The sequence below is a fragment of the Alnus glutinosa genome, chromosome 11 (assembly GCF_958979055.1).
Source record: "Alnus glutinosa chromosome 11, dhAlnGlut1.1, whole genome shotgun sequence".
Taxonomy (NCBI): domain Eukaryota; kingdom Viridiplantae; phylum Streptophyta; class Magnoliopsida; order Fagales; family Betulaceae; genus Alnus; species Alnus glutinosa.
This window is the reverse complement of record NC_084896.1, coordinates 15977562-15999336: the sequence shown is the minus strand read 5'-3', so window position 1 is coordinate 15999336 and position 21775 is coordinate 15977562. Positions and strand designations below refer to the sequence as shown.

Here is a 21775-nt window from a genome sequence, read left to right as displayed (position 1 = left end):
AAGGTTTTTTCATATGTTTGAGCAAAAATGGCTGGAGGTACTTATATTTGATTCCGCTGCTTATTTTATTTAATTAGCATTTTATTTAATATTATGCTTACAAACATTACTAGTTGAATATCGCTTATCCTTTATGTTATTGATATATATATATATATATATATATATATAACTCTTCTCTGCATCTTGCGTTCACTGCGTTGTTGTTGATCTAGGACTGTTAACTTCATCTTGATTATCACTTGATCAGTGTTTGCCTTTGGACTCTATGTGTGGCTTGAGATAAGATATCGTTGACAAACCCCAAGGTCTAACCGACCTTTTATTTAAGGGAGAAGGCAGAAAATCATACAAGAGTTAATTCTAGATCTAATTAACTCCAAACAAAATGCCTAAGACAACGTCGGTAATACGAAAAATCCAAGCATTCTTTTCCCTTCCTCATGGATGAGCGGATTGTGGATCACTTCGAGTTGCACAAGAGAATGTGGTTGTATTGGATTCCCATGTTTGAAACTAATCTCTTTGATAAAACTTTCTTCATATCAAATTTTCAACACTTCATTGAGTGGAAAGTTCCATTTTCATCTTCCTAAAAACCAACATTGTATTTGATTCCCATATTGTAAGGTAACTTGAAAGGTTAGTAAATGTTATACAACCGATCACAATCATATTTGATTCCCATATTTGATTCCCTTAATGTGAGATATGTCCACCGACACATGCAGACGATTGGTAAGAAATTCTCTTTAAGGGGTTCTTTTTTGATTATTAAGGTGAAAAGAGTGTTGAAAAGCTTATATATATATGGTTAATATCGTACTTAAGCTATACACTTAGTATCATAACATACCACTATGCTCTGCACCAATGTCCACAAATGCCCACTCTATTGATATTGTCATATTTACTCGATGATAGCAATTTTTCTTAGTATTCAACGACTTAGGTAGGTACCAAAACATTTTCATCTAGGTTGTTCCGTCCGTAACTCGACCACAAATGACAACCATTCGATCTCATATTCAATGAACTCGACTCTAATACAAAATGATACAAAATTTAGGTAGAACTCTCTCTTAAAAATTGGCTTGTAATGAAATAGTACCAATAACTTATATACAAATAATTAAGTAGATTTCACTTAAAGTATGTAGTACACTTAAAGATCGATTGTAACATTACTCTATGTTTGATTGCAAGGAAAACATTGGAAAAATTTGTAGAAAAATATATATAGTACTAGTGATCATATGAATTCAACGACAAGCATGTTTGTGTAACACATTTTTTTTTTATTATATTTTATTATTTTTGAAATACAAGTTTGGATTGTTTTGTTAAATTTGAATTCTACTCAAGTTTTAATTATTCAACTTTTTTTAATTAATTTGTCTCAAATTTTTTAAACCATTCAAACATAATTTCAAAAAAGAATTTTTTTTCGGTATTTATAATTTTAAATATAACAAAAAATAAAAAAGTAGAATATATTAAAAAAAAAAAAGAAGATATTATTCTCTACCACCTAAATATACAACTTTTTGTCACTTTATTTATGTGGCAAGGTAATCCCCCACTTTATTTTATTTTTTAAAAATAAAAAAATTTTAAAACTAATGAGAAATCAGTAAGATAAGATAGTAAAAAATTATATATTTAAGCTGTGAAAGAATCATATTTTTTTTAAAAAAAAAAAAAAAAATCTCACGCGCAGACGTACCAAAAGATTCTTTATTTTGTCAAAGTAAATGTCGCTGTGACCAAAGATAAAGCACGCTCTAGCTTTATGGCTGCGTTCAACGTTTCCACGTAATCAAGACTTAAAAAGGGATATACTTTTGTTTTTTTGAAAGGAAAAATGATATACTTGAGCTAAAGCGATGACAACAACGACAAACCATATATATATATATATATATATATATATATATATATATATATATATTACTCATATGCACTTATGTCTTTGATTTTTTATTTTTTATTTTTAGTTTTAGGATTTTTCAATGCCCCTTCCCGATTGAAAAGGAAGAGAGAGAGAGAGAGAGTGGTCCAGAGTGGTCCTATAAACGAAAAAGACTCAAAAGAGATATGCTTGATTCCTAACAATAAGTCCAAAATGAAATATAACAGTACAAAAATATAAACAAAGGTTAATAAAATAAGTCAAATAAGTGATTTGGTCCTTTTAAAAGGCCGCACAAGACGATTAAATATACAAAAATAAAATGGCTACAGATTAAAGCGAACCTATTTGAACTTCACTTTGCTTCTTTATAAAAAAACACCTCACAATAGATTTCCTTACTTTTTTCTATATCAATTAAATATTATTTATTTACTCTTATTTTATTCTTTTTTTCTCTTCCCTATATCAATTAAATATACTTTTTTATATTGAAATAATACATAGGAAATGAATAGTAGACATGTATACATAGGAAATTACTATTCATTTCCAACTCATTCATCTAAATATAGGTCATCTGCTGTAAAATGATTTTTTTTTTTTTTGTGTGGATATTTTTCATAAAATTTTTCTTAAATATAAAAAAGCGAACGAATATAAAATAATTGTTGCTGGTGCACGTATAACTTTAAGTTAAAGCTAATTGACGATGGAATGATGGAAGTATAATCACAAATATAGTGGATTCCACAACTTGCACCGTAACCTTTTCCCCTCTTGGCTTGTTTTAAAATCTAACAAAAAGGAAAACACGTCGTCGATGCCAGCCATGAACCATGCATGTACTAATTCTGAACACGGTTGCCCTAATTTTAGCTGCTTCATGGCTCACTAGGCCGAGGGCCTGAGGCTCATCAAAATGAAGAAAAAGAAGAAAAGAGGAGAGAGGCCAGGGGAGCGAGGGTGGAAAAGAAAGAGAAGCGTGGGATATTACAAAAAGTTGTCTACAGAAGGTTCTTTTGGTTGTTTTATTAGCCAGGTACATTTGCACGTACAATTCGATTGTGGATATTTTTTTGAATTGTAATAGGCAGTGATATATTGATCATGTAATATAAAGTAAAGACAAGTGGGTTGATGTCTCCATGAAGTGGTGGCAACATCACTAATTGCTTTTGGATTAATAATAGAAAGAAAGACTCATGTCTTTTTTGAGATATTCTAAAATTGATGTGGCTTTTAAAATACTTTTAAAATTGGTATTAAATATATAATAAATTATTATCGGATTTTAATTTTTTTTAATAATTTTAAAAGTCACATTAATTTTAGGAGGACTCAAAGAAGATATGAGGCTCCCTTTTAACATTACTCTACTTTTGATAATTGATATTGACAATTATATTTATTAACAGCCGCTTCAATATTTGCCATCCTTCACCCCATTAACCCATGAGTAATGGATTAGTCGTTTATCTATATATCATATTTATTTCACAATTATTCAGTTTTAACTAATGATTGGATTAGTCGGTTTTTTTTTTTTCTTTGAAATAAAAAATTAACTGTTGATTGAGATTGGCATATCAGTATTGTAGGTTTTTTTTTTTTTTTTTTTTTTAAAAAAAATAAAAATAAAAATAAAAATCAAAGGTTAATTTGAATTAATACATTAGTATTATAAGATAGTTGTAAGATAAAAATATGATTTATGACGTTAAGTACTATTAATCCTTTAACCTACCTCCGGACAAGTATTAATCCACTGTTTTTTTATTAATAAAAATTTATGAGAGCAGATGTTTAATTTCTAAAGTAGTTTGAAGAAAACTCTATTCTTGTTTATTTAATAATTATCTTTATTTTCTTGTTGGTGCATTAATAGGTATCCAATTGGTAACATTTAAAGGAAAAAGAGATACCATCTAAAAGGACGGACAAACGAGAAAGGCGGGATCCTCCACTTTGGTACAGAGATTTTCAGATGCAAACAGCCTTTCAATAGACGGAAATCACCTACAATTTTGCTCTACAGTCGATGTCTCCAAGACAATTTGAGATGGGATTCCATTTTTATACTGCTGAATAAAAATGATGCCATATTGCCATGCCTTAAAAAGAAAATTTCCAAGAGGTGTGTGGTGTGTGGCACGCATTAGGGCGTGAGTTCAAATTTTGCAATCGAAATTTTTATATAAACGTGATTTGTGTTGGCCGTATCAAGTCCCATTAATGTTCTAATAAGATGAGTCAAGCTATGACTCAGTCGGACTTGAAAGAGAGCCAGCAAATTCTGTCGCCTAGGCTACTCTTGTGTTACATAATCCCGGCGGTTAAGTGCTACATACTATAGTCACGCCTAAATAGAATAGCTACATTTGATCTCCCCCACTGGCCTTATTATCTATAAAAAAAAATGATGCCCCTCGAATAAACTTTCCATACATTGTCATGAAATAATATTTTTTGATTGAGGTAATATTGTACCAAATTATAAGGCAAGGATGTAAATGTCAGCAGGTGTAATGGAGAGGATTCACAATTTTAGTTAGGGCTGGCAATTTTTTATATAATTCGCGAATTCAACACCAAAGCAATAAGTTAAGGTTTTGTATAACCGAGTTTGGGTCGATCCGAATTAACTCATTTAAATAAATGGGTCAATCTCAGGTCAACTCGTTTAACCCATGAGTGACTCGCATAACCCGTATAATTTTTTTATTTTATTTTATTTTTATACATTGTATATTGAGAGAAAATAGTGCAGCTTAGATGTAAGTCGTTAGTTTTTTCTGTGCAATGCATTTAAAATCATATATATAAATGTCAAAACGGGTCAAACCAGTTGTGTTTGGGTGAACTCAACACAATTTGTTTATTAAATGGGTTATGCGGGTTGATCGAGTTGAATCAACTCAACACGACTTGTTTATTAAACGGGTTATACAAGTCATATCGTGTCACCCGCTTATTTAAATGGGTCGTGTCAGGATTGAGGAGTTTGACCTGTTTAACTAAATACATCGTGTTCGGGTTAATTCGACACACATATGGCAACCCTAGTTCTAATGATGTGTATGTCACATATGTTGTTAGTCATTTAAAATTTTAAATAATATGACACTATGTACATTATTAGATAAAATAAAATAAAATATGAACCATAAAATAAATGATCACAATTTCACTTGAAATAGAAAGGATCACGTTCCAACTTTCCACATTATAGGCCAACCCATGTAGTTCTTTACTCATTTATAACATATTCCGTTGATTAATTTTTTTTATTTTTTATTTTTTTCTAAGCATATTTAGCTACATAAGTTGATAAAGTGCCCTTCAAAAAAAAAAAAAAAGTTGATAAAGTGATTTTATGTATGCTAAGAGACGATGAGGAACTTTGGGACTTGGCAAAGTGCCAACAATGTAATTTTTTGTTCAAAACTTGTTTATAACATATAAAGCAAGAACTTGATGAAAATATATTCAATTCACAATTGTAACATGCCACATTCTTAATAGGTGACATTTTTCAAGCGTTTCAATGCCTAAAAACAGTTAAAATTATGTAATTTAAAAATTTAGAATTTCTTTAAAATTGTAGATAATCCAAATCCGGGTCACTACAAAAAAAAAAAAAAAAATGGTTTTTTGAGCCGTTTTTGTTAGAACCCTTTTAACAAAACGGCTCTAATTTGAGCTGTTTTAACTAAAACGGCTCTGATTAAAGCTGTTTTCGTTACAACAGGTCAAATTATAAAACGGCTCTAATTTGAGCCGTTTTAACAAAACGGTTTGAAATGGAGTCGTTTTGATAAAAACGGTTCTAATTGCAACAGTTTTTTTTAAAAAAAAAGGCCTCAAATTAGAGCCATTTAAAAAAAGAAAAAAAAAAAAGAAAAAGAAAAAGGTGTCACATAGATCGTACCACGAACGATCACATAGATCGTACCACGATCGATCACATGATCGTACCACGTTCCATCCATAGATCATACCACGATCGATCACATAGATCGTACCACGATCGATCATAGATCGCATCACAATCGAACACATAGATCATATCACGATCGATCACACTTAGATCGTACCTCGATCGATTACACTTAAATCCTACCAAGATCGATCACACTTCGATCGTACTCCGATCGATCACATTGATCGTACCATGATCGATCACACTTAGATCTTACCACGATCGAGCACATAAATCGTACCACGATCAATCACATTGATCGTACCACGATCGATCATACTGATCGTACCACGATTGATCACACATATTGTATCACGATTGATCACAAAAGTTGTACGACGACTGATCACATTGATCGTACCACGATCGATCACACTTAGATCGCACCACGATCGATCACAGTTAGATCCTACCACGATCGATCACACTTAGATCGTACCACGATCGATCACATTGATCGCATCAGGATCGATCACACTTAGATTGTACCACGATCGATTACACTTAGATCTTATTATGATCGATCACATAAATCGTATCACGATCGATCACATATGATCGTACCACGATCGATCACATATATCATACCACGATCTATCACACATGATCGTACCACGATCCATCATACCGATTGCACCGTAATTAATAACATGGATCGTATCACATTCGATTACATTTAATTTTTTTTTCGTTTGTTTATTTAATTTTTTTTTTAAACAAAAATTTGTGTTTTATTTGTTTTTTCCTTTTTTCTTTATTTTTTTAATTTGTTTTTAAAAAAATATTTTTTATGTGTACTTTTTCCTATAATTAATGTGTAATACTACATTTAATTAGCTAGTATACTATATGCTTAGTTACCAAAAAATTAATTAAAAATAAAAATAAGTGATTGGAGCTGTTTTTAAAGGAAACGGCTCCAATTGGATTGCTAGTTTGACAAAGTATTTTCATTTTCCCTCTATTTCTTTTCACATTTTTTAAAAATATCAAATAAAAAACATTCTAATTTTTTTTATACTTTTTATATCACATCAATAATTTTGTATTATTATTTAAATAAAAAAAAAATTTACTACAAAACAAAACTTTTTTCACTTTCCTTAGTTTCCTATAAAATATTCTCAAATTTTATATCACATCAATCACTTTTAATTACTATTCAAACAAATATTCCACAACATAATTACTTACCAAACAAGCTCGGAGTTTTTGGAACAAAACGGCTCAAGTTGGAATCGTTCTGGTAAATGGCTCCAAATGGAGCCCTTTTCTTCCAAAACGGCTCTAAATTTTGGGCAGGACAAGAAAATTTCATGTCCCCTGCGCACAGCAAAAAAAATTCAACTTTTTGAATTTTAATTTTTTTTTTCCTTTCACTCACCCGTAAAATATCTAGATCTCTTTCTTTACTCTCTCTCTGATCGTCACTCTCATGTCTCCATCTCTCCTTTCTCCCTTTCTTTCTTCTTTCATTTTCTTCTTCTCTCTCTCTCTCTCTCTCTCTCTCCGATCACTATCTACGTGGGTCTCAAGAGACCCACAGCATGTTGTGATTTTGGTGTTTTGATTTTGAAGAAAATGTATGTTGCTCATTTTTTTGGTTTTTTCATTTTTTTGACTAGGTAACTCATGGATCTTCTGCTGATCGTGCTGGATCTGTCTAGGTGATATTGTGACTGAATTTGATGGAAGCCTATTGAAAGCATCAACGGAGGTATTTGCTGTTCTGTTTAGTTTTCTGTTTTTGCTGCTTTGTTGTTGTGGTATTTGGTGTTCCTATTGTAAAGGTTTTGGTGTTTTGTGTTGTCTATTGCTTTGTTGTTGCAGTAATGTGATAAAATATTTTTTTCTCTTGATTGTGATTCATCTAGCCATGGTTGCAGCAAACCATATTCATTCATTAAAAAAGAAAAAAAAAAAAAAAAAAAGATTTCTTTCTCTTTGTATTTTTTAGGCCGTGAATTGTGTTTGAGAAATTGTTATAATTTGTTTGGTTGTTCGGAAAATGGGGAAAAGAAAAAAATAAATGGTGGATTTTAATTTTCTAGGTAACCAAACGCTGCTCTGCAAGTCCCTTTTTTTTTAAATATATATATATATATATAATTAATTTTATAATTTAGAGTCCCTAAAACGGTTCAATTTTTTTTTTTTTTTTTAATTTTTTATTTAGAGCCATTTTAGGGTCATTAAAATGGCTCTAATTTTTGAACCATTTTTCTAAAGCGGCTCTAACTATTTTGAGCCACTTTTAAAAGGCGGCTCTAACCATTTTGAGCCGCTTTAAAAAAGTGGCTCTAACTGTTTTGAGTATCTTTTATAAAAGCGGTTCAATTTAGAGCCGTTTTAGGTAAAAAAAAAAATGCTCTGTTCGAAAATTTAATACTTTATGTGCTAACCCGTTCTCAAAACATTTTTTTAAAAAAAATAGTGCAAATTGTTTAGAGCCGCTTTAAGGACTTAAAACGGCTCTAAATACCTATATTTTTGTAATGGGTTTTAATGGTTAAATTGAAGCTTTGTCGGGAAGTGACATATTTTGGGAAGTTCTCAAGTAAATACATTAATTTCACATGTTTAAATCAATGAATTTAAGTCCAGTGATGGACCCATCATGCATCGATCTAGCTGTAAAGAGTTCAAAACAACGCATGGCTCTTGACGAACAAAGTCCAAAAAGGCTAGCCGCCGAGTCAACCTTTCTCCTATTTCACTTTCAAGGACATATTTTTCCAACGGGGACCGATTCCTGTACAACAACGTACGTTGTGTACAATTATTCATATCGGTGGGGCTTATATGAGTGTGAGTGGTTGTGCAACTTGTTGTCGTGAAGGGGCTTTTCCCTTTTCCAACATCCCATAATTCTTTTTATCCGCACCAAATTCCTATATAAACTAGCAACCAGTTCGTGCAAGAAACAAGCACTAAAATCTTCCATCCAAATGGATGATCAGAGACAATCTCAACCCCAAATCCAGATCACCGTTGATCATGCACCGACGAAAGACGCCGCGCAACCACATTGCGAACCTTTGACCATCATCATCAGACGATCCTCATCACTCATCTTAACTAAATTTCATGCTGGCCACTTCAGGATTAGCCTATCTCTCTGCAGCCAGGTCTTACTGTGGAAAACCCTCGGAGAGCCGACCAACGATGCACATGCTTTCCGGCGGGTGCTTTCAATGCTGCCCTCCACGGCTTTCGTTTTTTTATGGTCACTGGCTCTATTTACACTACTTTCCCAATCCCTTGTTTATACTCTAAGATGTTTGTTTCGGTTCGAAATGGTTAAGAACGAGTTTTTCAACCATGTGGGAGTGAATTACCTGTTTGCTCCATGGATTTCATGGCTCCTTTTGCTTCAATCATCGCGCTTCATTGTTCCGAGCACTATCTCCTATCAAGTACTTTGGTTCGCGTCTGTTATCCCAATAGTGGTGCTAGATATTAAGATCTACGGCCAGTGGTTTACGAAAGGGCCGCGGCTGTTATCGACGATGGCTAATCCGGCGAGTCAATTGTCGGTGATCGGGAACTTCGCGGCGGCGCGGGCGGCGGCGCAAATGGGGTGGAGAGAGTGTGCGCTGTGCATGTTTTCGTTGGGCATCACACATTATTTGGTGCTGTTTGTCACGCTATACCAGAGGCTATCTGGGAGCAGCGGCCTGCCGGTAATGCTCAGGCCGGTGTTCTTTTTGTTCATTGCGACTCCAAGCATCGCAAGTTTGGCGTGGGAGTCCATTTCTGGGAACTTCGATGTTTCATCCAAGATGCTCTTCTTTCTGTCTCTCTTCCTATTCATGTCCTTGGTAATCCATTTTTCTGCAGAATCCTTACTGATATGTTCAAGGCCCAGTTTGTTTACGAGTAAAATATATTTGAAAATAGTTTCTATTATATTATTTTTTAGAATTTAGCGCGGCCTAAAATATTGGACGACTTCAAAATATTTTCAATTAACCAATAAAAATAATCTTCATTAGGCATATATAAAATGATTTAGGCTCCTCATTTGCTTAAACTTTTTTTTTTTTTTTTTTACTGTTCTCCCACACAAGCGCGGGGTGTAGCCACCCCTAGCCTAGGGGGTTTCGGGCCTTGCAAAATTTGAAAAATTTCTCAAAATTTTGAGAATTTCTTCCGAAATTTTTATGATATGAACCTATAAAATTAATTTTTACCCTCCAAAATTTTGTTGCTTTAGGTTAATTTTATTCCCCTCTTTGAAAAATTCTGGTTCAACCCCTGCTCCTAACAAGCTATTGTGAGAGAGTACTTTATGAGACTTATCTACCAGAGCAGGTCTTAGGCTTCCTGAATATCTATCTGGGTAGGTGAATCCCATAATGATTATCTCACAATTATCTATCTAAATTACAAATAATATAAGTTGAAAATTGCACTCGATCATATCTCAAATTCCACTCCCAAACACACAACCTTCCTCTGTAACTACTCTTCATCATCTTTTTTTTTTTTCTTCACAACTCCTCATATTATAAGAAAATATAACCAATATTTGTTGATTTTTTTGGCGAACTAAACGTCAAAAAATATTTTTATAGCTGAAAACATTTTTAACAGAAAAGTACACTTTACGCTAAAACAGACAGGACAAAAAAAGGTATAATAATTAAAAGCATTAAAAAAGAAAGGGACATATTATCAGCAGGGGGAAAGAACTTCACTCTTGTTAATTAGCTTTATAGGAAACTATTGGCTAATTATGATGCTCTACAATGTTGTGGAGGCAGGTTTGTAGGCCAGCCCTATTCAAAAGATCAATGAGGAAGTTCAACGTAGCCTGGTGGGCTTACCCGTTCCCTTTGACGGTGCTGGCAGTGGCTTCAACCAAGTATGCGCAGGAGGTGAGGGGTGGCAGAGCGCATGGCTTGATGCTTCTACTATCACTGCTCTCAGTTTTGGTGTCTTTGGCCTTACTTATTATCACTGCACTCACTTCTAATATATATGTTCTCACTTCTCACAAATTAGCTAGCAGTCCGGTTCAAACTCCCAATCCTCCTGGTATCCCCCGTTAATTTGTTTATATTTTGGGAGTTAAATTTTTATTTGAAGTTCAATACGTGAAATATTTAATTTAAATGGGAAGTAAATAACCGTAAATTCTTGGTGAACTCCCCTTGACTTTGCATAGATGTTAAAATTTGAATCGCCTTCATTGGCTTGATGATGATGGTAACTTTATTTATTACCACTCCATACTAATTAAGGCAAAGGTGACGATTTTTTCAGTTAATTTTCTGATGTGTATGAGTTAATTGCAGCCAATTTGGAATACAGGCTAGGGCTCACTTGTCTCTACGTATGATTGTCATAATTAAATTAAAGAAATGTTTTATTATTCGGACTTTTATTCAATATTATCTCTTATTCAAATTTATTATTTGACATTTTTACAAATTTTAATGATAATTTTTTATTTTTTTTTAAAAAAATATCTATGGAATTGAACAAAAGTTGAACAGGAAAATGAAAAATAAAATTTCTCTAAACTCCAAGTCAAAGAGGCCCATTAAAAGTCAGACATCTAGGCTCAAAACTACGAAAACGGCTCCTCTTCATTTCAAATGCAATGGAGAGGAACTGGTCCCTTACAAAATAAGGGATAATATTATCATTTCAATTTTTTGAACTATTTTATCCATTGTTTTATAAGGGACCGCTTCCCTCCATTTCATTTGAAATGGAGAGGATTCGTTTGCCCAAACTACAAGCCTCATGTGCCAGGTGGATCAATGAACCAACGGTTTAGTAAATGAGGAAATGTGCGACGCAGAAGATAACCACTATGCCACCCCATCCTAATTATCATGATATTTCTAGCAAGAAATCAGCCAACGCCCTTAATACAACTAACAAACACGTAGCACTACATTTGCAAAGCTGGAGATGTTAATCTGGTCATGGTCCTACCTTATTATTGGACTACATGCAAGTGGAGGAAACATTCATTATGAACACCCTACTCTCCTTGCATCTCTCTCTCTCTCTCTCTCTCTCTCTCTCTCTCTCCTTCTTAAGGGTCCGTTTGGGTTTGCGATTTCAAAAAGTGCGATTTAAAATAACGATTTTAAAATGTGCGATTTGAAAAAAATGATTTTTAAAAACGTAGTTAAGCGTTTGGCAAAATCGCAGTTTGGCCTTTAAAATCGCGAATTTACCTTTAAAATTCTGCGTTTTTAAAAAAGCACTATCTTATCTGCGATTTGAAAAAGCAAATTTTCTGCGTTTTCAAATCGCAATTTTTAAAAACGCATTTCCCAAACGATTTATGTTCTGCGATTTGGTTTAAAATCGCACTTATTGTCTACGAAATCGCAATCCCAAACGCACCCTAAATCTCTCATTAACTTAAATATCAAAGGTATCCGCTAGACAATTGGCGACTACTAGATGGTTCTAGTAGCCACCTGGCAGCGACCATGTGGTCGATAGATGGATCTATCAACCATCTCTGGGAGGGGCTACTAGACGGTTCTGACAGCCATCATAAGCCAGGCAGCCACCACGTTGACCTCCATTTTAAAAAAAAAATAACAAAAAAAAATTGTAAGTAAAAAAATAATTAAGCTCCTCACATGAAAACATGAGCATAATTAGCTACTTAAAAAGTGGTTTGTGTTTTTGTTTTTAAGAAGTAATTTTTTAGGGGTGTAAACCATATTATATGGGCAGGTATTACCTTTAGGGTGCATTTGAGATTGTGATTTCGTAGACAATAAGTACGATTTTAAACCAAAATGCTGAATATAAATCGTTTGAGAACTGGGTTTTTAAAAATTGTGATTTGAAAAAGTAGAAAATTTGTTTTTTCAAATCGCATGTAAGATGATGCTTTTTTGAAAACACAGAATTTTAAAGGCTAACTTACGATTTTAAAGACTAAACTGCGATTTTGCTAAACGCTTAACTGAGATTTTAAAAATCACTTTTTTCAAATCGCACATTTTAAAATCGTTATTTTAAAACGCACTTTTTGAAATCTAACTTTCAAACAGGAGCTCTCGGTGGTTCACGTCCGCTGGGCCGTCCAGACAGGAATCGAACTCTGACTTTCTATGATTAGCGTCCATATGCTGCTTCTAGCCATCCGAACAGTCTGTAGGGAAAACCAACTTTTCTAAGTTGTAAAGTCTCCATAACCTTTCATTCTTCAGAACCTTTCCTTCTTTGAGAGATATCAAGTAGATCTTGCCTTGTTCAACCCTTTCGATTCTTGATTAAATATTCTGCAATATTAATTCTAAAAATCTTCTAAATTACAGTGTCCCTGATAAGGCAATGTTTTTGTTGATAGAATGTAACCAATAAAATAAACCAACAAACTCCCTCTTTGGCCATTCTGAGACAAAAACATTTTGAATGAGTGGTAACCGTTGGAATTTTACGGGGTTATTGATCTGCCGGTGGCTCTGTCGGTGGTGGTGATATTGGTGCCAATTTTTCATGGAAGTTAAAGTTGTTGTTCTCCAAATCAATAAAAAATAATATCTGTTTCAAATAGAAAAATATTTAGAGAGTTTGATGTATGAAACTTTTTAAAAGTGATAGATAAATTCAAAAAAGTAGATTTTTGAGCTAAAATTTAGTGAAAATTTAGGGCGTTCACTAGGGATACTCTAACCGGCTCAAAATAAAAAAACACTCCTCATTTTTGTCTCAAAATGACAAATGGTAAATAAAGTATTTAAAAACTACAAAAAAATAATTACTGAAATCCAAAAAAAAAAATATGAATGTAACAGTGTATAGCAAATATAGCTCAAAATAAAATTGTTTATGAAAATAATAATAAAAAAAAAGTGACATAACACGTAATCCTGTTGCAGCTTTCTAAAAAAGATAAGAGAGACAAGCAGAGTTAATCTTTTTTTTTTTTTTTTGAAGATAGAAATTCATTCATTAATCAGACAAGCTAAACTCGGCACTTACAAAGTGTTGGACTGGTGAAGGACATTCATCAATCCACACAGAGTCACAGGACTGATTAACAGCTAGCTTTGCCAAACCATGGGCAACCTTATTAGCATCTCTGCTTACATATTGGATCTTGTGGAACGTAAAACCATGTAATAAGGTGCGTACATCTGCTAACAGTTGAGAATATATATTCCATGCCTGGCCGTTGTTCAATGCTTGCACCACCTGCAGGGAGTCCCCTTCAAAAACCACTCGTGGGTAGCCCAGCTCCTTACAAAAAGACACTGCCTTCCATAGAGCTGTTGCATCCGCCACAGAAGGGTCTTGAATGTAAGGGATGACAGATGCAATGGCAGCAACTAAAGCCCTACGTTCATCCCATAGCACCGCCCCCACTCCCATCTTTTTGGTCAAGGAACAAATGGCTGCGTCCCTTTTTAGTTTAAGAGAACCCCTATCAGGTGGTTTCCATTTCTTCACCTTCGGCACTACCAATCGTTGAGACCGTTGCTCCTGGCAAGCCATTGCCTTAAATGTTGCCATGGAGTCCACTGCTGAGTGCACCACTTGAAGAGGGGACAAAACACGCACGTATATAAAATGGAAAAATCAGTCACATAACAGTTCAAACATATCCAAAAATATACATGAGAGTCAAGTAATTTATGAGCACAAATTTTTCTGCAGAATTTTAAATTTGAACAATTTACTCAGCTCATGCCATGCGTGTCATATGTGAAAGCTTTCTCAATAAGACAACATGTTCACTTATAAGGTTTAAAATAACTGAATTTTCTAAATAAAAGAAAATTATTGTTTGATTAGTCAAAAGTTAAACTTTATCTTATTAGGGCCTAACCACCCTCATCTTATACACTCCCTCTAAGAAACAACACATTTGATTATTTGACTTAGTCCGTTTGTAACCGTCTATTTCCGCAATAATTTGTGAAAATTATTGGACTTCTAATTGACTATGTGTGTGAACAGTGTGCAACAAAATATTAAATATGGAATTTAGAGGAGACTAATATTTTGTTGATGAAGTGAAAACTCAATTAAGAGAAAAACTACTCCGGGGCAGCCAAACCCAAGATGTCCACTATTCAGAAGACAAAGTTAATTACAAAGCAGTAGCACTCACATACTCTTGATGCAGTAGTCATACCATAAACTCTGACGTGTAACCCAACACGAACGCATCCCAACCAGGTCTCCTACCTGAAGGGGTTTTCAATGGAATTCTTTACCTTAGGGCCAACCCCTAAAATAGACTTCACAGCTGATCAAATTACACATTGGCAAAAGTTAGAGAGCTAGCAGATCTTCAATATCTCCCTAAACACCCACTCTAAGCTATAAGTAATTCACTACTGAATTCTGTACATAATGCATGCCTAGAGCCTTTTATTTATAGGCTTTACAAGCCCTAATTCTAGTCAAAATCGGAGTATCTAGCATGCGCGTCCGGATGGCAGACTTGGGCGTTCGGACGGTTAACTGTTTCCGTGTCTGAAAAGCACTTATGAAACTTCTCGAATTTTTGCGGGCCGTCCAGACGTTTCTATTGGCCTTCCAGACCATCAAGTTCTAGCATTTTTTGTTAGCTTTCCAATGATGCCGATTTCGTCTCAATTTGATATTTGAGTAGAAAGTTATGATCAAAATACCAGAGGGTGTCCGGACGGTGATGCCCTAGAGTTCGGATGGTTGCACTTCCATAATAAGGTTTGAGCGTCCGGACCATGGAGTCTGACATCCGGACGATTGAACTTCTTCTGCACGACTTACCTTATCAAGGATTGTATCCGGATGAGAACACACATCGTCCGAACAGTTGCAGCTGTCTTCTCATATCCGTGTTTGAGACAGAAACCCTATTACTTGTCGAATACTGAATGGCGTCCGGATGGTATTACCACGTCGTTCGGACGAATGCACTTGAACGTTGGATTCTTCTCGAACTCTGAATAGTGGCCGGACAATTTGCCATTATGTCCGAACGGATGCAACCTTGAATAGTTCGAAACTTCTAGACACTGATGGGCGTTCAGACTGAGAGTTCTCGTCGTCTGGACGGATGATGCTTTGATAGATGAGGGTCCAGACGGAATACCACGTCGTCCGGATGGATGCAAGGGAACTCAACTGACTGATTTGAATTCTGCACAGAGTCTTCTTGAAGCTCATAACTGAAGTGTAGACTCTGAATAAAACAGCATCCCTGTGAAAGCAGCAACATTACATAGAAGTGATTTTGTCTAATAGAATGCAGTCAGGACAAAAACTAACAATTTGGTCACTGACTCTTTCTATAGGGACACGTACAATAACTTTTTGAATAGCACATTCAACAGATGATCTTTTTTATCCATATTTTCTGAGAATTTAATAGCTTTTATTCTTGGTGCTGTAACTTAGAGAGAATACTAGAACTAGGCTTTAGGTTCAACTAGCAAGTTGGTCAATTTGACCATCTTTACAAAAAAAAATTCTTAAAAAAATTTTCGATAGAAAAACTAGAGATAAAAATATTTACCTTAAGGGGAGAGCTTTTAATAGTGCACAAATTTATCACATGACAGGAGTAAACTATCAATCTTCAGAGGCAGTAGAAAAACTTAGTAGATATCAAGCAGAACATCTCAAGGATATGTAAGGATATGTCATTAATGCACACAGACTGAGATATCAATTCTAAATACGTAAGCTATATGAGTAAACGTATAAAGAATAAACTGCAACTCTCCCCTAATTTTATTTTTTATTTTTTTAAAAAAAAAAAACTGAAAACTAATAGCAAGAAAAATAGTAAAAAGACATGCTTTAATGGAAAAGACTAAAGAACACACTAAAATCTAATCCTAGCATGTAGGAGGACATGTCTAGGGCATGTCACAGACACCAACAGCTTTCCTAAGAGATTCAAACCTGCTACCATCGAGAGGTTTCGTAAGGATATCAGCCAGTTGGTTGTCAGTGGGCACAAAGAAAAGAGATACTACCTAGGACTCAACAAGATCATGAATGAAATGATGCCGAATGTCTATGTGCTTGGTGCAAGAATGCTAAATTGGATCTTATAAATATTAATGGCACTTGTATTATTGCAATGAACTTCCATGGTATCTTGTGCAAAGCCATAATCAGATCGAAGTTGCTTCATCCAAAGCAATTGAGTGCAGTAGCTACCAGAAGCTATGTATTCAGCCTTTGTAGTGGATAGAGAAATAGAAGACTGTTTCCTACTTAGCCATGCTACCAGATCAATGTCAACATAAAAGCAGCCACCTGACATGCTTTCTCGATCATCCGCATTACCAACCCAATTTGCATAAGAATAACCTGCAAGCACAAGATTTGTGTCTCGAGAATACCAAAGCCCATGATTAATAGTGTCATTGACATACTTGATGATACATTTAACAACAATGAGATAAGATTCCTTGGGATTAGCTTGAAAGCGAGCATAAACACCTACGCTAAAAGAAATATCAAGCTCGCTTGTTGTGAGGTACAATAAACTCCCAATCGTGCAGAGTGGAGTTCACACTTTTCCCTATGAGATCAGCACTAATGTTGACATTTGTGCTCATAGAAGTGCAAGCATGACTCTTTCCAGCTAGACCAAACCTCTTGACCAAGTCCTTAGCATACTTGGATTGGGATATAAAAATCCCTTCAAGAGATTGTTTAACTTGAAGGCCTAGAAAGTAAGTGAGTTCTCCAATCATACTTATCTTAGCAAATTTGTGGGCTTGAGAGTTAACTGTGGCTCCAAAGATGGTATCATCTACATAAATCTGGGCAATAAGCTTGTGCTCACCTTGGTTTTGAATGAATAGAGTTCGATTAGCATGACCTATAGTAAATCCTTGAGCCAAGAGATAAGTAGTAAGACGATCATACCATGCATGAGGAGCTTGCTTGAGACCATACAAAGCCTTTTTCAGTTTGTAAACATGTTGAGGATGATGAGGATCTTGAAATCCCTTGGTTTGTTCCACATAGCCTTCTTCTTGAAGTATGCCATTTAGGAAGGCACTTTTGACATCCATCTAATAGAGCTTGAATCCAAGATGACAAGAAATGAATAGTAGAATTCTGATAGATTCTAGACGAGCAACAAGGGCAAATGTTTCATCAAAATCTACACCTTCAATCTGAATGTACCCCTGAGCAACAAGTCGAGCCTTGTTTCGAACCACAATACCATACTCATCGAACTTGTTCTTGAATATCCATTTTGTGCCAATGATGTTGTGATCAGGAGGTCTGGGAACAAAAGTCCATATATCATTTTCTGGTAAACTGATGTAATTCATAATGCATTGCAGTAATCCAGCTTTCATCTTGTAGGGTTTCATCTACTTTTTTTGGGCTCAAACTGATAGAGATAACACCTGTAGGAAACTTGATTTATCACTCTATTTCTCAGACAAATACCTTCATTAATATCTCCAAGTAGCTGCCTGTGAGGATGATTCAGCTTGACCCGTGAGGATGGTTCTTTGGGAGGATCAGTAGGACCAAGTTCATCTTAAGATGTTTCAAATTCACTAGCTATATTCGCTTCTTGAGGAGGAGTATTAGCAGAAGGAATGATTTACTAATCTTGGGGTGAAGAAGGAGATTGACTGTACCTGTAATAGGACTTGATGATTCCACGGGAGTATCTGTGGGCAATGGATTATCCCCCTTGCTGGTGAATCAGCTTCTTCATCATCAACCGCAACATTAATTGATTCCATGACAGTCTCAGTTCTCTTGTTGAACACTCTATAAGCTCGGCTATTAGAAGAGTATCCCAAGAAGATTTATTCATCGCTTTTAGCATCAAACTTACCCAAATGAAAAATAGATGACTTCTAATTTTAACAAGTGTGTGCAAAAGTGTGCAACAAAATATCACAATGCGAAAAATAAAGAGACAGATATTTTGTTGACGAAGTGGAAACTCAATTAAGAGAAAAACCACTCCGAGGCAGCCAAACCCAGGATATCCACTATCCAAAAGACAAAGCTAGTTACAAAGCAGTAGCACTCACATACCCTTATGTAATGGTCGTACCTTGAATTCTGACGTGTAACCCAACACGAACGTTTCCCAACCAAGTCTCCTACTTGAAGGGGCCTTCAATGAAATCCTTTACCTTAGGGTCAACCCCTAAGATAGACTTTAGTTCAGCACTGCAACAACACTTGGCAACAGCTTGAGAGAGACTAACTCAGCACAATAACTCTAACATATAACTCTCTAAGTACTATGGAATTTAATACCGAATTCTTACGATTCTCAAGCCTAGGGGCCTTTATTTATAGGCTACATGTTCAAATGAGCGTCTGACTTGAAATACCTAGGCGTAGTCCAAACGGTAGACATAAGGCGTCCGAACGGACAACTGTGCAATCGGCTTTTCAAATTTCACTGAAATTCTTTCCTAAATTGAGCCACATCTGAACGGTGTTGCCTTAGCGTCCGAACAGTCGCACTTTAGCTGCACGCAATTTCCATATTAAGGCTTGGCGCGTCCGTACCATAACATCTATTGTCCAGACGGTTGATTTAATGCATACAATTTTCATATATGAAGCTTGAGCGTCTGGACATCTGAATTTTGAATGCACAACTTGCCTTATGAATGAGGGCGTTCGGACGAAATTACTCATCGTCTGGACGTTTGCAGCTGTCTTCCTGTGTTTTGGAAAGAAATCTCATAGCTGATCGAACACTGGACGACATCCGGACGTGCTGCTGAGTCGTCCAGACAGATGCAAGCTGGAGCAGTTCGAAGCTTCTCGACACAGAGGAAGATCCGGACGAAAAGTTTTCGTCGTTTGGAGGGATGATGCTTGGACAGTTAAGCGTCCGGACGGTATAACACGTCGTCCAGACGGTTGCATAAAACAGCTTTCCTGAATAAAAAGCATCATTACATAGAAGTAATTTTGTCTAACAGAATGTAGCCAATCACAAACTAACACCAAATTTTTTCGATCTCTAAGAATGTAGCACTTGCTTCCAAAAACCTGAAAATATTTGACTGTGGGCTTCTTACCTCGCAATATTTCATATAGAGTCTTGTTGGTTTCAGGCCGAAGGACTCGACTGATGATATGGCAGGCAGTGCTGACAGCTTCTCCCCAAAAATGTTGAGCGAGATTCTTGGAGTGTATCATGACCTGAGTCATCTCCTGAGTAACTCTATTCTTCCGCTCCACTACACCATTCTGTTGGGGAGTGATAGGTGAGAAAAATTCCTGCTGAATACCATGAAGATTACAATATTCCTCAAAGTTGGAATTCTTAAATTCTCTTCTATAATCACTGCAGATTCTCATGATAGAAAAGTTTTGCTCAACCTGAATTTTCTTGAATAACTGTTGAGCTTGATCAAAAGCATCTGATTTTTCCCGGAGAAGGAGAACCCAAGTATATTGGGAATAGTTATCCACAATGACTAAAATGTATTTCCTTCCCCCCAAGCTAGCAGTTCTTGTAGGCCCTATGAGATCCATATGGAGAAGTTCAAGATTTCTAGAAGTAAGAATACCCGAAGTCTTCTTGTGAGCTGCCCGAGTTTGCTTTCCCAACTGACATGGTCCACAAACTCCCTTGATCACTTCTTTGTTGGCAATCTTGATTAGATCATTGTAATTCAAGTGCCCTAATGCTGATGCCAAAGCTTACAATAATCAACTGTTTCCTTGTTGCATGTGATTTGCGACTCTGAAGTAAGACTCGACAATCCATAACAGTTATCCGCAGTTCTTTCTCCACCCATCAGCCATTTGCCATTGCAATCAAAGATATTGCATTCTTTCTTTGAGAATTGCACCACAAGATCATTGTCACAGAATTGACTGATGCTGAGTAAGTTGGCCTTGAGTCCTTTTACATATAGAGCTTCTTGAGAAATAGGAAATCCCGGAATTTTGACAAGACCTTTTCCGATGACCTTGGATTGATTGCCACACCATAGGTGATCTTTCCACCTCTGCCCATCTTCAGTTTTTTAAGCAGTCTTATCACCTGTCATGCGTTTAGAACAGCCACTATCCAAATACTACAAACAAGTATCAAGCACACTTAAGGCAGTATGAGCAACTAAACAGAGATTGTCATCCTCTTTAACCCAAACTTGTTTTTCTTTGATATTTTCCTTATTACTCATCATGATAGCATTCTTTTTATCAGAAGTTAAAGTCCCTAATTTTTCACTAATGATTTGGACTTGTTCGCTTAAGGCTCTTACTTGATTCTCAAATCCTGGTTCATCTTTCCTACGCACAAGCTTTTTAACTCAAGGTTTTTGTGAACGAATCTGAAAACAATTTGGTCGAGTATGACGAACAATAACAAAGTGATGACAAGTAGGGATGAATCTAGACTAAATTGTTTCTTTTAAGGGATTTTAGATTCAAATTTTTCATGATCATGCGCATAAATATTTTTCCCTTTGTCCTTACAATTTTTATGAGTTTCATTTTTAGTCATGCTAGGCTTAACAAACATAATTCTAGAATTAGAAACAGCATGTGAAGTAGAAGTTGTAACAATATCAACACTTAATTCAAAATTAGAAGAACTACCCAGAGAAATTGTTGATTCATTCAAAACATCTTCCAAAGACTTAATTTTCTTAATTAATTCAACTCTTTCAGTTTCAAAATCTTTAAGTCTTTTCAGATGATGTTTGTTTGAATCTCTAATTTCAGCATATTTCTCAATCAAAAAATAGATATTCTGGAATTCATCTTTTTCTTCTAATTTACTATTGTCAAAGTCATAAAAATGAGACATGATAACAAAGGAGTCTAGGATAACACTTAGGAAATTAATCCAAAAATGAATGAACCTGGTTTGATACCAATTGAAAAATAAAGACCCTTAAATAATCAACCGCAACCAAAATATAAGAGCA

At 35.2% G+C, this 21775-nt stretch overlaps 1 protein-coding gene across 1 annotated transcript; it reads left to right on the top strand.

The window, feature by feature from the left end:
* Positions 1-8761: 8761 nt before the first annotated feature.
* LOC133882534 (S-type anion channel SLAH1-like) lies at positions 8762-11044 on the top strand. Its single transcript, XM_062321734.1, has 2 exons — positions 8762-9715; positions 10661-11044. The coding sequence occupies exons 1-2, from the start codon at positions 8843-8845 to the stop codon at positions 10946-10948; spliced, it is 1161 nt and encodes a 386-aa protein (XP_062177718.1). The 5' UTR covers positions 8762-8842; the 3' UTR covers positions 10949-11044.
* Positions 11045-21775: the final 10731 nt, after the last annotated feature.